General features: G+C 47.6%; 1 protein-coding gene across 2 annotated transcripts in view; it reads left to right on the top strand.

Annotated features, from left to right (window-relative positions):
• The first annotated feature begins 468 nt into the window (after positions 1-468).
• LOC146402643 (uncharacterized) overlaps positions 469-12651 on the top strand; it is a 69638-nt gene continuing 57455 nt past the window's right edge. Inside the window, exons 1-2 of one of the 2 annotated variants that reach the window (XR_014807371.1) lie at positions 469-573; positions 1059-1188. Coding sequence is in view for 1 of the 2 variants with exons in the window: in XM_084963629.1 (XP_084819755.1) it covers positions 477-573 (97 nt within the window). In the remaining variant the exon portion in view is untranslated. The remainder of the gene's footprint in view (positions 574-1058; positions 1189-12651) is intronic. The other variant, XM_084963629.1, reaches the window with a different exon arrangement.

The raw sequence follows: 12651 nt of genomic DNA, 5'->3' as shown, positions 1-12651 counted from the left end.
GGAACCCAACTAGTATCCATGAGGATGTGGGTTCCATCCCTGGCCTCACTCAGAGGGTTGAGGATCCAGCATTGCCGTCAGCTGTCGAGTAGGTCACAGACGTGGCTCACATCACAGGTTGCTGTGGCTGCTGCGTATAGGCAAGAAGCTATAGCTCCGATTAGACCCCTAGCCTGGGAACTTCCATATGCCACGAGTGTGACCCTAAAAAGCAAAACAAAACAAAACAAAACACTTCCAACTCTGTTAGGAAAGTATTCTATTCATTTTTTTTTTTTTTTGCATGTATTAAAGTGGGGTTTCAAAGATATTTTTTTTTTCCCACTGTACAGCAAGGGGGTCAGGTTATCCTTACATGTATACATTACAATTACATTTTTCCCCCAGCCTTTCTTCTGTTGCAACATGAGTATCTAGACAAAGTTCTCACCCTCCTCCGTCTGGTTGACCTCTCAGCTGCTCTCAATTGTTCACGCATGCGTCGTAGACACGGAACAGGAAGAGCGGAGGTCTGGTCAGATGTGTCCCCACCGAGGAAACCGCCAAGCCTGCAGGTCGTGCTGGCGGTGCTGAGTGAGTCCTGGGCCCCTGTCCTGGGTGGGGTGGGGCAGGGTGACCGGGGCTGTGACCTCTGCAGAGAAGCTGCACAAAACTGGAAAGAGCACTTGTCCCACCGAGTCATCGTGTCCTTCCTGCTCGGGAAGCAAATCCCTGTCCCCGCTCCGCAGAGTTCAGTGTATGGGACCAGGCCTGGGGGTGCTTGTCTGTCAGGAAGGTGGGTAGCTTGGGGCTCCGTGCACACGTGTGCACCTGGGCATGTCCTTTCTGCCTCCTTTGCTCTCTGGCCTCCCTCCCAGGCTGCCCCACCAGGGATGTGTCCCCAGGTGGGACCCTCCCTGAGAAGGAGTGGGGGGCAGCTGACAGTGATGGAGCCTGTAGCAGGGCTGGCATGTTGCCATTGTAAAATGATTCTCCCAACAACTCTCAGAGGGGAGGTGATGACACGGAGGGGAAAATGGAGGCTCAGAGAGGGTGAGCAGTTTGCCTCTGTCACACAGCCAGAGGTCGCAGAGCCAGGACTCAAACCCAGGTCTGCTCCAGAGCCCACGCTCTTACCCTCTGCTCACAGTGCAGCGTGACCTTAAGGCCACCCTGACGTGACCTGTGACATCACTGGATTTGCAGATGGTGAGTTTGCCAGCCCCTCCTCCGCACGTCCACACGCACAGTCTCCTTCACTGCCCGCAGCACCGTTGGGGCGGGAGGCACCGTCTCCACTGGACAGATGAGGAGATGGTCTCACAGAAGGGAGGGGACTAAGTTACCATCCGCAGGTTGTAAAGGGCAGAGCTGGGATTTGACCAGGGTACACAGTCCATGTGTTACCAATGCCACAGACGGAGGATGAGGGCTCATCCTCAGCGGTCAGTCCTGCCACTCCCTGCTCTGTCGACCCCCCACCACTTCCCACCAGCCCACAATCCTGGGGAGTCCTCTGGGCGGGGCTCCCTCAGGCCCTGGGAGAGGGATCTATGGAGAGTCAGATTCCTGCCTCAGGGAAACTGCAGTCCACCATGCAGGACTTCAGATTTCAGATAACAGGGCCTTGGAGGAAGAGAAGGCACTTTGGATGACAGAACCAGATTAGGAAGAAGGAAATCCCTATAAGCTAGAGCCGCTGAGGGAGACACAAAGCAAGGGATTCCTTATGTAAAAGGGAGTTTAGCAGGCAGGGCAAAGTTCTGAGCTGAGCTGAGAAAAACAAATCAATGGCTCAGGCTTGATGGGAGCTGACAGGGAGCTCAGTGTGAACTATTAGAAATCAAAGGTTTACCATGTGTTAGGTATTCACATGAGGTTTATCCTCCCAACACACTTTCAAGGTTGGTATTATTAATAAGAGAAAATGCAGGTTCAGAAAGCTGAAAGTCACAGAACTAGTAAGGGAAGAACTGAGATTTGAATTTTGGTTTGACTCTAAAGCCAACACTCTTCTGTGCACCTTACTACCTTTTAGGGCGTGTTAATAGAGGTATGGAGTTTAGAAAAGGGAGGTGAGTGTCCTGTTCAACTGGGAGGCTGAGACCTATAGGCCATTCTGAGAAACAAACCTGGAGGGCTGCAGATAAGCTGAACTTTGTCTCAAGTGCCTCCAGACTAAAAAGAGGATGGGAATAAGGTCACATGAATAAATTAATTAATTCAATAGGGTTTTGCTAGGTAGCTCTTATGTTCTAGGTTCTCTTGTAGGGATGGTGGGTAGAGAGGTGAAGAATATTGACAAAGGCCCTGTTCTTATGGAGTTTACAATGAGTTTATAGCCATAAAATATTAGATTTTATATTTATATATAATACATTAATGTACATTAAATATTTATATATTACATTTATATACTAATTATATATGAATATGTAAATAAATATATGCATATATAAATATATAGGCATAAATCTGTATAAAAGCTTTCAATACTTTTTGACAGGTACTTATGAGTAGGCTATAGAGTGGCTGTATAGACACTGCCCAGCTATGCCCGACCACTGCCCAAAGTAGCTATGTTATTTAACACTCCCAGAAGCAATGTATGAGAATTCCAGTGGCCCTGCATCCTCACCAACACTTGATGTCATTAGACTTTTTAATTTTAGTCATGACTGTGATCTCATGATATTTTCAGTTTACATACCCCTGGTGACTAATAACATCCTAGATATAATAGGTGTATATACATCACATATAACATTATAATTGCATATGTTAATGTGTGTATATACATATTACACATACATATGATATGTAGCTATACATATAGGTATGGATCAAGTAGTGATATAAGTTCTATGAAGAAAAATGAGGAAAGGGGCCGGACCAGAGACGAGGGGTCTGTGGTAGACACGATGGTCAGGAAAGGCCTCTCTAAGGAGGTAACCATTGAACAGAGACCTGAGTGAAGTGGGAGAGTGAATCTTGCTGTCAGAAGAATGCTCCAGTCACAAGGAAGGGCAGATGCAAAGGCCCTGAGGTAGGAATGCGTTTACTGCCTGCATCACTGCCTTGTTGTAAGACTTTGGTGTAACCCAGTAGGTTAGTGTAAATGGTAGTGAGGATGTCAGGTGGTGGTGGAGGTGATGATAAGGATGATTGTGATGAAGATGATAACAGTGAAGAAGATGGTGAGGGTCCTGATGAGGGTATTATGAGTGATGATAATTTTATTGTGCGTTGGTGGTTGTTGAAGGAATGTAAGCATCAAAGAGGTGGACCAAGATCTTTCCCACATTTAGCTGTCATAGCAGCCTCTGGGCTCCCTCTCTTTGGGCATCGGTTGACTCCCTCCCTGGATGTTCATACCTGACCAGGTGCCTCCCACGCTCTGGGCAGCTCCCGGAGCCAGAGAGGAGGCTGAAGGTAAGTGGGGCAGCAGGTGGTGTGTGCCAAATGTTCAAGGCTCTCACCGCGACTGATATTTCCTGCTGTCTCTTAAAGACTAAACACCTCACCATCCAGCGTGGTTGTAGCCAGAGATCCTTGGAAATTTAGATCTCTCTTGCTCCATTAAGAATCTGTGTATAATTTGGGGTGTTTGCTTTATCTTTTCCATCAGTGACCTTGCCTCAGCGTTACCGGCTGGGAAATGAATTCAGATCCTAGTAAGAGTCTCTAAGACAGTGGCTTAAACACATTGAAGGTGTATTTTTCTCTCATGTAAGAGAATTCTGGATATAAGATTTCTAGGGCTTCTATGGTGGCTTCATTCCCAACTTTGTCAGTGTTCCAGATTCCCTTCTTACTTGTTCTACCATCCACGCAACATATGAGTTCATCCTAAACATTATCTCATGGACACAATACAGCTCCTGGAGCTCCAGTCATCATAATCTCATTCCAGACAAGAAAAAAAAAAGGGAGGGGGGAGGGAGCACATCGAGGCTGGTGCAAGCTGCATTAGGTCCCATCAAGAAAGATTTCATGGGAGCTGTACTGACGACTTCCTTTCCCATGTCATTGCCACCCCTTCCCTAGCCATCTGTAAGAGATTTGCCTTGTGAGCAGGGCATATGGACATAGCCAACTGTGTTGGCATTCTTCAACTAAGGGAGAAGCGGAGATGGGATAATAGGAGATGACCAGCAGCCTGGTCCCCAGCCAGAACCAGGGCACTTGAATACAGACAAAGTGATCCTAAATCAGAGTTCCACCCCAGAGCTTAACCCAGGAAGTCCTCTCACGGTATAAGGAGATGCAGAGATTCTTTTTTACCGAAATCCATTTAAAAAAATTAAAAACAATATACTAGTCGTAGATGTTCATTACAGGAAATTTGGAAAGCATAAAAAGAAAATTAAAATCCCCCATAATCCCCCCACCAGAGAGAACAACTGTTGATATTTTTGCATGCATCCTTCTTGGTTTTATTAGTCCCATGTGTATATAAAGAAACATTGGGCTGTACTTTGCGTTCAATTTTATATGCTACCTATTTCTCTAGCTCTTAATTTATAAGCATTTCCCAACATAAATTACTTTTGAAGGTTTCATTTTAAATGGCGACACAATATTCCATCATAATTATTTTTCATTCATAATTGATTTAGCCAGTCTTCCACGGTTAAACACTTAGATGGTTCCAGCATTTATTTGCCTGTTAAAAAGGATGCTGTATGACCAATTCTGCACATTGATCTTTGTCTCTATCTCTGATTATTTCCGTATGACTGATCTCTGGCCTCACTGGGTCAAAGGGCATAGGCATTTTTAAGACTTTTGATACATACCATAAAGTTGCCCTCATGGAAAGCTGACTGGGTACCACTCCCTACGCAGGATATAAGGGCATCCTCAAGCTGATGTCTGATGCCCACATCACCCTCCTTCAGCATCAACTTTTCTGCCTTAGCCTCTTCTCTTGGTTCCCTTGGGAAATGCAATAGAAAGAGATTATATTCTGAAATCACTTAATCATGTTTTTATCTGAAGGTGTTTTAAAAAGTCAACATAATTACTCCAGTCCCATTAAGTTTAATTTGTAGCAAATTATGTCTTTAGCATGAAGCTGGGGTTGCTTTGCTGGTTGGAGTAGACCTAGGGTTTGACTGTTTATAACATGAGCTGGATAACAGCACAGCTCAGCTGGGTAAAGAGCTTCAGGTCCTTTCTTTCTTTCCTCTTCTTCTTCTTCTTTTTTTTTTTTTTTGCTTTTAGGGCCACACCTGCAGCATATGGAAGTTCCCAGGCTAGGGGTCAAATCAGAGCTATAGCTGCCGGCCTACACCACAGCCACAGCAACGTGGAATCCCAGCCGTGTCTGCGACCTACACCACAGCTCACAGCAATGCCAGATCCTTAACCCACGGAGCAAGACCAGGATAGAACACACGTCCTCATGGATCCAAGTCAGGTTCCTTCCTTCTGAGCCACGATGGGTGCTCCAACAAAGGTTTCTTATCTCACATTTTCTGTGGGTCAGGAATCTGGGAGTTGTTCCCGTTGAGGCTCTCTCAGGAAGTTGTGATCCCAGTGTGAGCAGGCTTCAGCCCAAGGAGGGGATAAACTGCTCCAAGCTCACATGGGTCTCTCCCAAGATATGCTTCCTGACATGGCAGCTGACTTCCCCCAGAGCAGGCGAGTCAAGAGCAAGCATCTGGGATGGCTGCCACCAGCCTTTCATAATCTAATCTCAGAAATGACATGCCATCGTTCTTGCCATATTGCATTTGTTAGGATCAAGTCTGTAAGTCCAGCCAGCTCTCAAGGAAAGTGAAGACCAAGAGGCCAGGATCATGGGAGCCTTCTTTTGAGGCACCTACCACCTTGGAAGAGGGAGGGAGGAGGGGGAGTGGCCATCCTGGTTCACTGGGCGGGACAGAGTTCAAATTTCGGCCAATCTGAATTGCTGCAAAGCAGCTCTTACATGGGGTCAACTCTAAGGTCAGAGCAGCTCAACCACACCCTGTGGGAGTGCCAAGCCCCCAACGCCAAGAGTGGCAATTGGACTGTTGTAGGCAGGAGTTGGACCTGGGTAGGTTCATCTTTAGGGAAGCCCACTCTTGCTGCCTTGGGAGGTAGATGGGAGGGAGGAGCACAAGGGCCAACGAAGGTGATGGCGACGGCTGAAGCAGACACCAGGGATGGTTGAAGCAGACATCAGAGATACTCACATCTCCTTGCCAGCTCTGGGCTCACCTGCACCAGTGGCAGGCAGTTCCCGGGGTGCTGACTGCTCCATTCTCAGGTCTTGCTTCCCTCTGCTACTCCAATCAGGGGTCTCCAGTGTCCTGGGGGCTGAGCCAGCCAAAGGCAGGGAAGCCCAGAAGTGCCAGAGATTTCACACCCCAAGGGCATCTCTCAACCAGGGAGGGACGGCAGTGAAGAGGCAAACACCCAGCTTCCCCCTTTAGGGACAAATCTGAGGCATGTCACACACACTTCCTCAGAGGGTCTTCAGCAGGACTGAGCCCACAGTGAGACCCGCTCTCTGATTTAGTCTTAGGGCTTTTCTCCCTCCTGCCCCTGTCCCCTCCTGACTGTGCCTCCTTGGGTCACCTCCCACATAAAGCATCTCCTCTTTTGGAGGAACCCAAACTCATACAGCCCTGACCACTCCAGCGCAGTAGCAGCAGTGGGATGGACAGAGTGGAGGATTTGAGTGATACTCACGGAGGATGGACTGTGATAGGCAGAAAGAGAGATATGGGGGGGTCAGCGCAACCTAAATTGATCAGCAATGAAATGGTAGTCCTTCCCCTCACTTAGATATATACATATTTTTGCACACATCCATTTAAATAATATCCCATTAAAACATACTAACATTTCGGGGGCATCTGGTGGCTCTGAAGGTTAAGGATCTGGCATTGTCACTGCAGTGGCTTGTGTTGCTTCTGTGGCAAGAGTTTGATCCCTGGCCCAGAGAACTTCCAAATGCCACGGGCTCAGCCACACCCAAAAAAATATACCACATCGCCGTGAGCTGTGGTGTATGTTGCATTAATGTCCTTTTGGTGCTATTGCAATCAATCAGCTCCTTCCCTACCTTAACCCCTGGTCACCATGGATCTAATTTCCAACACTGGATTTGCTTTGCATGTTTCAGAATTGTGTATAGATGGAACCATACAATAGGTTTCTGGCTTTCACTCAGTGCAAAGTTTTTGGGATTTATCTGTGGTGCCATCTTTGTTCATAGTTTGTCCTTTGTTATTGCTCAGTAGTTGTCCATTTTATGCATGTGTACAATTTATCTATTAATTCACCCAATGATGGGCAACTGAGTTAGGTTTAGGTTATTATAAAGATGCTATGAAAATATTGGTAGAAGACTCTTCATGAATGAGAATTTTCAGTACTTTTTGGTACTTTTATTTTTTTATTTTTATTTATTTATTTATTTATTTATTTCTATTTATTTAGAAGCAAAGTTGCCAGGCCTGGGAGAATGGAAATAACATATGCATACTACTGACAAAATAGACAATTAGCGAGAACCTACTGTATAGCACAGGGAAATCTACTCAATAGTTTGTAATAACTTACATGGGAAAAAAGAATGGATATATACACTCACACAAATAATCGTATATGTATATAATATATATACACACACGTATATATACATATGTATAACTGATTCGCTTGGCTGTACTCCTGAAACTAATAATACAACATGTCAGCTATATCTAATAATATTTTTAAATTAATTAAATTAAAAAGTTTCCTAGGAGTTCCCATCGTGGCTCAATGGAAACGAATCTGACTAGAATCCATGAGGACACAGGTTCGATTCCTGACCTTGCTCAGTGGGTTAAGGATCCAGTGTTGTCATGAGCTGTGATGTAGATCACAAACACGGCTTGGATCTGGTGTTGCTGTGGCTGTGGCGTAGGCCAGTGGCTACAGTAATGATTTGACCCCTAGCCTGGGATATTCCATGTCCCACAGGTACAGCCTTAAAAAGACAAAATAATAAAGTAAAAATAAAAAAGAACCCAACAATGTCGGTGACAATACGGTTTCAATCCCTGGCCTTACTCAATGGATTAAGGATCCAGCGCTGCTGCTGCAGCTCCCATTCAGCTCCTAGCCTGGGACCTTCCATTTGCCACAAGTGTGGCTGTAAAAAGAAAAGAAAAAAAAAAGCTTCCTATTATAAATTCAATATATGTAATAGACACAGCGCTTATTCAGTGCTTCTGTTTCTTTTTCAGTTAGTTTTGGTAAGTTGTGTTTTCAAGAAATTTTCCCAGTTCATTGAAGTTGTTGAATTATTTCCATAAGTTATTTATTTATTTATTTGGGCTGCACCGAGGCATGTGGAAGTTTCCAGGCTAGGGGTCGAGTCAGAGCTGCAGCTGCCAGCCTACACCACAGCCACAGCCATGCCAGATCTGAGCCGAGTCTGCCTCCTACACCACAGCTCATGGCAACACTGGATATTTAACCCACCAAGCAAGGGCAGGAGTCAAACCCTCATCCTCATGGATACAAGTAGGGTTTATTACCACTGAGGCAAAATGGAAACTCCTATAATATTCTCTTTTGACCTTTTTAAGGACTATACTATCTTAGTTGTGCCCCCTTTACCATTGGCAGTGTTAAAAACTTTGTTTCCCCTCTTTTTTTTTTTTCCTAGCTAGGGTATTACTGATTTTTAAAATCTTTTTAGAGAATCAATTTCTGGCTTTTTTGGCATTTTAAATTATTGGTGTTCTATTCTATTGGTTTCTGTTCTTTTTTTCCTAGCTTCTTAAGAATACTTAGATCATTGATTTTAAACTTTTCTTTCCTAGTACAGTTTTAATCTCTATAATTCACTCTCAGGACTCTTGTAGTTGCATCTGACACGTTTTGAAATGTTAATGTTTTCTTTATTCAGTTCAAAATGTTTTCTAGTCTCTTGTGATTTCTTCATTGACCCACAGGTTCTTTAGACATATGTCGTTTAATTTCCAAATATGTGTGAGGTTTCCAGATGCATTATTATCATTGACTCTTAATTTAATTCCATTGTAATCAAAGAAAATAGTCTTCATGATCTCAGTTCTTTTAAAGTAGTAATATATGTTTGATAGTTCAGCACATGGTCCCTCTTGGTGGCTATTCCACGCAGCCTTGAAAAGAATGTTTAATCAGCTATTGTTGAATGTCACATTCTGTTCCTGCAATTAGTTCAAGAGCAAAGCACTGTCTGGAGGGGCAGGGTTTAGCCCCCGAGAGTTTAGTTCTCCTGAGCCTGTCATTTCCTATTACACAGTAAACATTTCTTCCAAGCCCACAAGATGGGAAGGAAGGGTTTCTTTACTGGCCTTAGGGGGTGGCAGACACATTCCTATGTGGGCATTTGGACACACACACACACACACATCCTAAGCGAGAGATATAGAGGAAACATATAGGCACACACCTATAGAGAGAAACTCAGAAACAGGTAAATAGTTCAACAGAAAGACCCATGAACCAACACTATACAGACAGCCACTCAGACACAGACAGAGGGTCAGGGCCACAAAGAGACAGACGTGGATCCTGAGACAACGAAGACACAAATGATCAGAGACACCCAGTCACGCAGGCATAAGCACCACCTCACCTGGGCCCAGGTAGAGACCTCCAGACCCAACCTATGGATACAGACACGGAAATGCACATTGATTAAAAACTGGTGACAAAACATAAACAAAGGAGTTCCTGCTGTGGCACAGCAGGCTAAGGATCTAGTGTTGGTGGTAAACTGGCATAGATTGCAGCTGTGGCTCAGATTTGACCCCTGGCCCCAGGAACTTCCATATGCTGTGGGCGTGGCCAATATCGATATATATATGAACGCAGATACAGAGACATCGGAAATAGACATAGAGCAGAAACACAGTCATATAGACAAATACACACCAGTACAAATACAGTATCAGAAACAGATACTGAAAGAGACAGAGCTCTGCGGCCAGAGAGAACCCCCTATAGAACATTCAGAAACATTCACAATGAACAGATCTGGAAACACAGGCACATGGCAGAAAGCGTGAGCACAGAAAGGTACACAAATGGATGAAAGTGCAGGACAGACACATAATACAAGACCACTAGCACTCAGACACACCTGGCTCAGGGTCCTGTGCCACACATACAAGTACATGCATGTCCTCACGTTGGATGGACGAGGTGCAGACACACAGGTGTGTGCCCACGGCTCTGCCCTTGGCACAGGGACCACACATTCAGGCACACACAGACTTCCACGTGGTTTTCCAACCAGACACACAGGCTCAGGCAGTGGCTGGGCAGGGATCTAGGGACATCAGTGGTGGAGAAGGGGGAGCCTCAGGTGGCTCTAGAATGGAGCAGGCAGCTGGCCAGCCCTGCTCTGGCCCCTGAGGGGGGCTGACCTGAGGTTGAGGCTGGTCATCTCTGTTCTGGGTCTCCCCTGGCGGCACCTGGAGAGCCCTGTGTGGTCTGGACAAACAGGGGAAGAGGAAGCCTCTGCCATTCAGGCAGAAGAGACCAACACATAGCCCCATAGCGCTCATTCTCCCTCTGCCCAAGGCCACCCCTCCCAGCTCCAAGGTTGTAGGGTCTGTGTTTCATGGCAAGGAGAGCCTGATCCCCTGAGAGGTGATGTGTCCATGGCCCCCCAGGCCCCTGCTCCCTGCTGGGACCACATATCTCATGTAGTGGGGAGGCCACCCTTGGGAATGGCGAGTGACCTGAATGAGCTGACAAGGGGAGGGTGTCCCTGTTACCCAGTGTCCCCTGGGAGCCCAGTGCTGTGCCAGGATTCTCCTGCCCACACACACACACACACACACATCCACACACAGTGCCAGCCTCACAACAATCCTGTGAGTAGGGGGTGTCGTCACCTCCACTTCATAGGTGACAACACTGAGGCCCTGAGAGGGGAGGGACTTGTCCAAGGTCACCCCCAAAGCAAGTTATATCCAGGTCTGTCTGATTCCAAAACCCAAACTCCCAGCCATCACTTACTGGCAGGAGCTCACAGCAGAGGTCCTCCCCTTCCCACCTCCCCGCTTTGCACATGCAGCGCACGCCTTCCCTCCTCTATCCAAGTCCCTCCCAGCCTGAAGCCTGCCTCTTCCAGGAAGTCCTCCCTGATGACTCACAGCCCAACCCTCAGTGCCTCCAACCAGCTGCCTCGCAGGTTGTTCAAATTCCCAGCACAGGTTTAGATTTTGGTACCATGCGGCCCAGACACAGATGTTAGCTCATTTCATCATCTCACAGGCTAATCAATATTTCCTGGGTGCTACCTTGGAGCCTGGCACCTTGGGGGCTGCAGAGGGGACAGGAACAAACATCCCCTGAGCGCCTGCAGATCCCCCAACCCCCACTTCCGGTGGGAACCCACGTGGGGTCCCTGCAGCCCCCTCGCCCTGTTGGAAGATGAGGAGGAGCCAGAGGCCCAGAATGGTGGGGGCGGGGGGGCAGGCGTGGAGGCAGTGCTTAGGTCCCACAGTGAGTCAGTAGCTGGGACTCAAAACAGGCTAGACTCCAAGTTCGGCCCCACCTCCTTATCTTCCCCAGAGCTCCTCAAACCCCCCTGGCTGCGGCAGGATGGTCCTGGAGCCTGGCATCTTCCGGACACACAGTGGGGCTCAGGTGGCCTCAGCTGTGCAGAGAGGGGGCAGGACAGCAAGAAGCAAGGCAGGACCGTACATCACCCCTCAGTGACACACTCCCCACCTCTGTCTACTCCAGGCTGTGGCTCCCCCTGGGGACGCTGTCCACCCCTCCCCCAAACTGTCCCCAGGGCCCTGCTCCAGCTAAGAAGCCTCTGGACCTGGATTAATCCATCTTCAGGCTTCAGGCTGCAGATGCTCTGTTCTGCTGCCTCCCAGGCTGGTCTCTCTCCAGCTGCATCTCGGAGGAGGGACCTTCCAGGAGTAGATGGTGCCGCTGGGCCTGGGCCCTGGGAGGTGAGGCCTGGCCGTGGGGCAGCTCCCAGCCTTGGAGCTGTCAACACATATCCCCATGTGAGAGGGGCCATCCTCACATATCCGCATGTGGGAACAGCGGAGCCCCTTCAGGCCACAGACCTGGCTCTGGGGCCGAGAGGCTTGCTGGGGCGAGTCCCTGCTCTGCTGACGGAGGACTGGCCTGGTGAAGAGTGTCACCTCTCGCACCCCTGGGCGCCCCTCCCAGGCTTTATGTTCTCATCAGCCTCCATTTGAAAGAAGGAGGGAGAGATGGAGAAAGAAAAAATTAAATTCCAGACTGCGCTGCCCCAAGGGGTCCCCAGATCAATTACAGCTCTTATTGTTACAGGTGGGGAAACTGAGGTCCAGAGAAAGTGCATAAGTGTCACACAGCCAGCACAGCGGGGACTGACCCAGGACTCCTGCCAGTCAGTGAATCCCTGTGAGATTGTGTATGTGTGTGTGTGTGTATGTGCGCATGTGCGTATGTGCCTGCGTGTGTATGTGTGTGTGTGTGTGTGTGTACATGTTAAGGTGAGTTGCATGAGTGTCCTGAGGTGGCTATACAATCACTGTGCAGGTTGTGGTTTGACCCTCTGCTGAGCCAGTGCCCACCTCTCAGGGAATTCTCCAGCCCTCAAGTGGTGTGAGATTGGGGTGGGGGGGGGTCTGAGGAGAGCAAGAAGCCCATATTTCTTTATTTGTTCTTTAGATTATGGAA

Source organism: Sus scrofa, chromosome 6 (genome assembly GCF_054392235.1).
Source record: "Sus scrofa isolate SSC_HxYL_T2T_F1_AM1 chromosome 6, Sscrofa_HxYL_maternal_Yorkshire_Landrace_v2.0, whole genome shotgun sequence".
Lineage (NCBI taxonomy): Eukaryota > Metazoa > Chordata > Mammalia > Artiodactyla > Suidae > Sus > Sus scrofa.
Note: the sequence above shows the minus strand (reverse complement) of the source record. Positions and strands in the feature narration are given on the sequence as shown.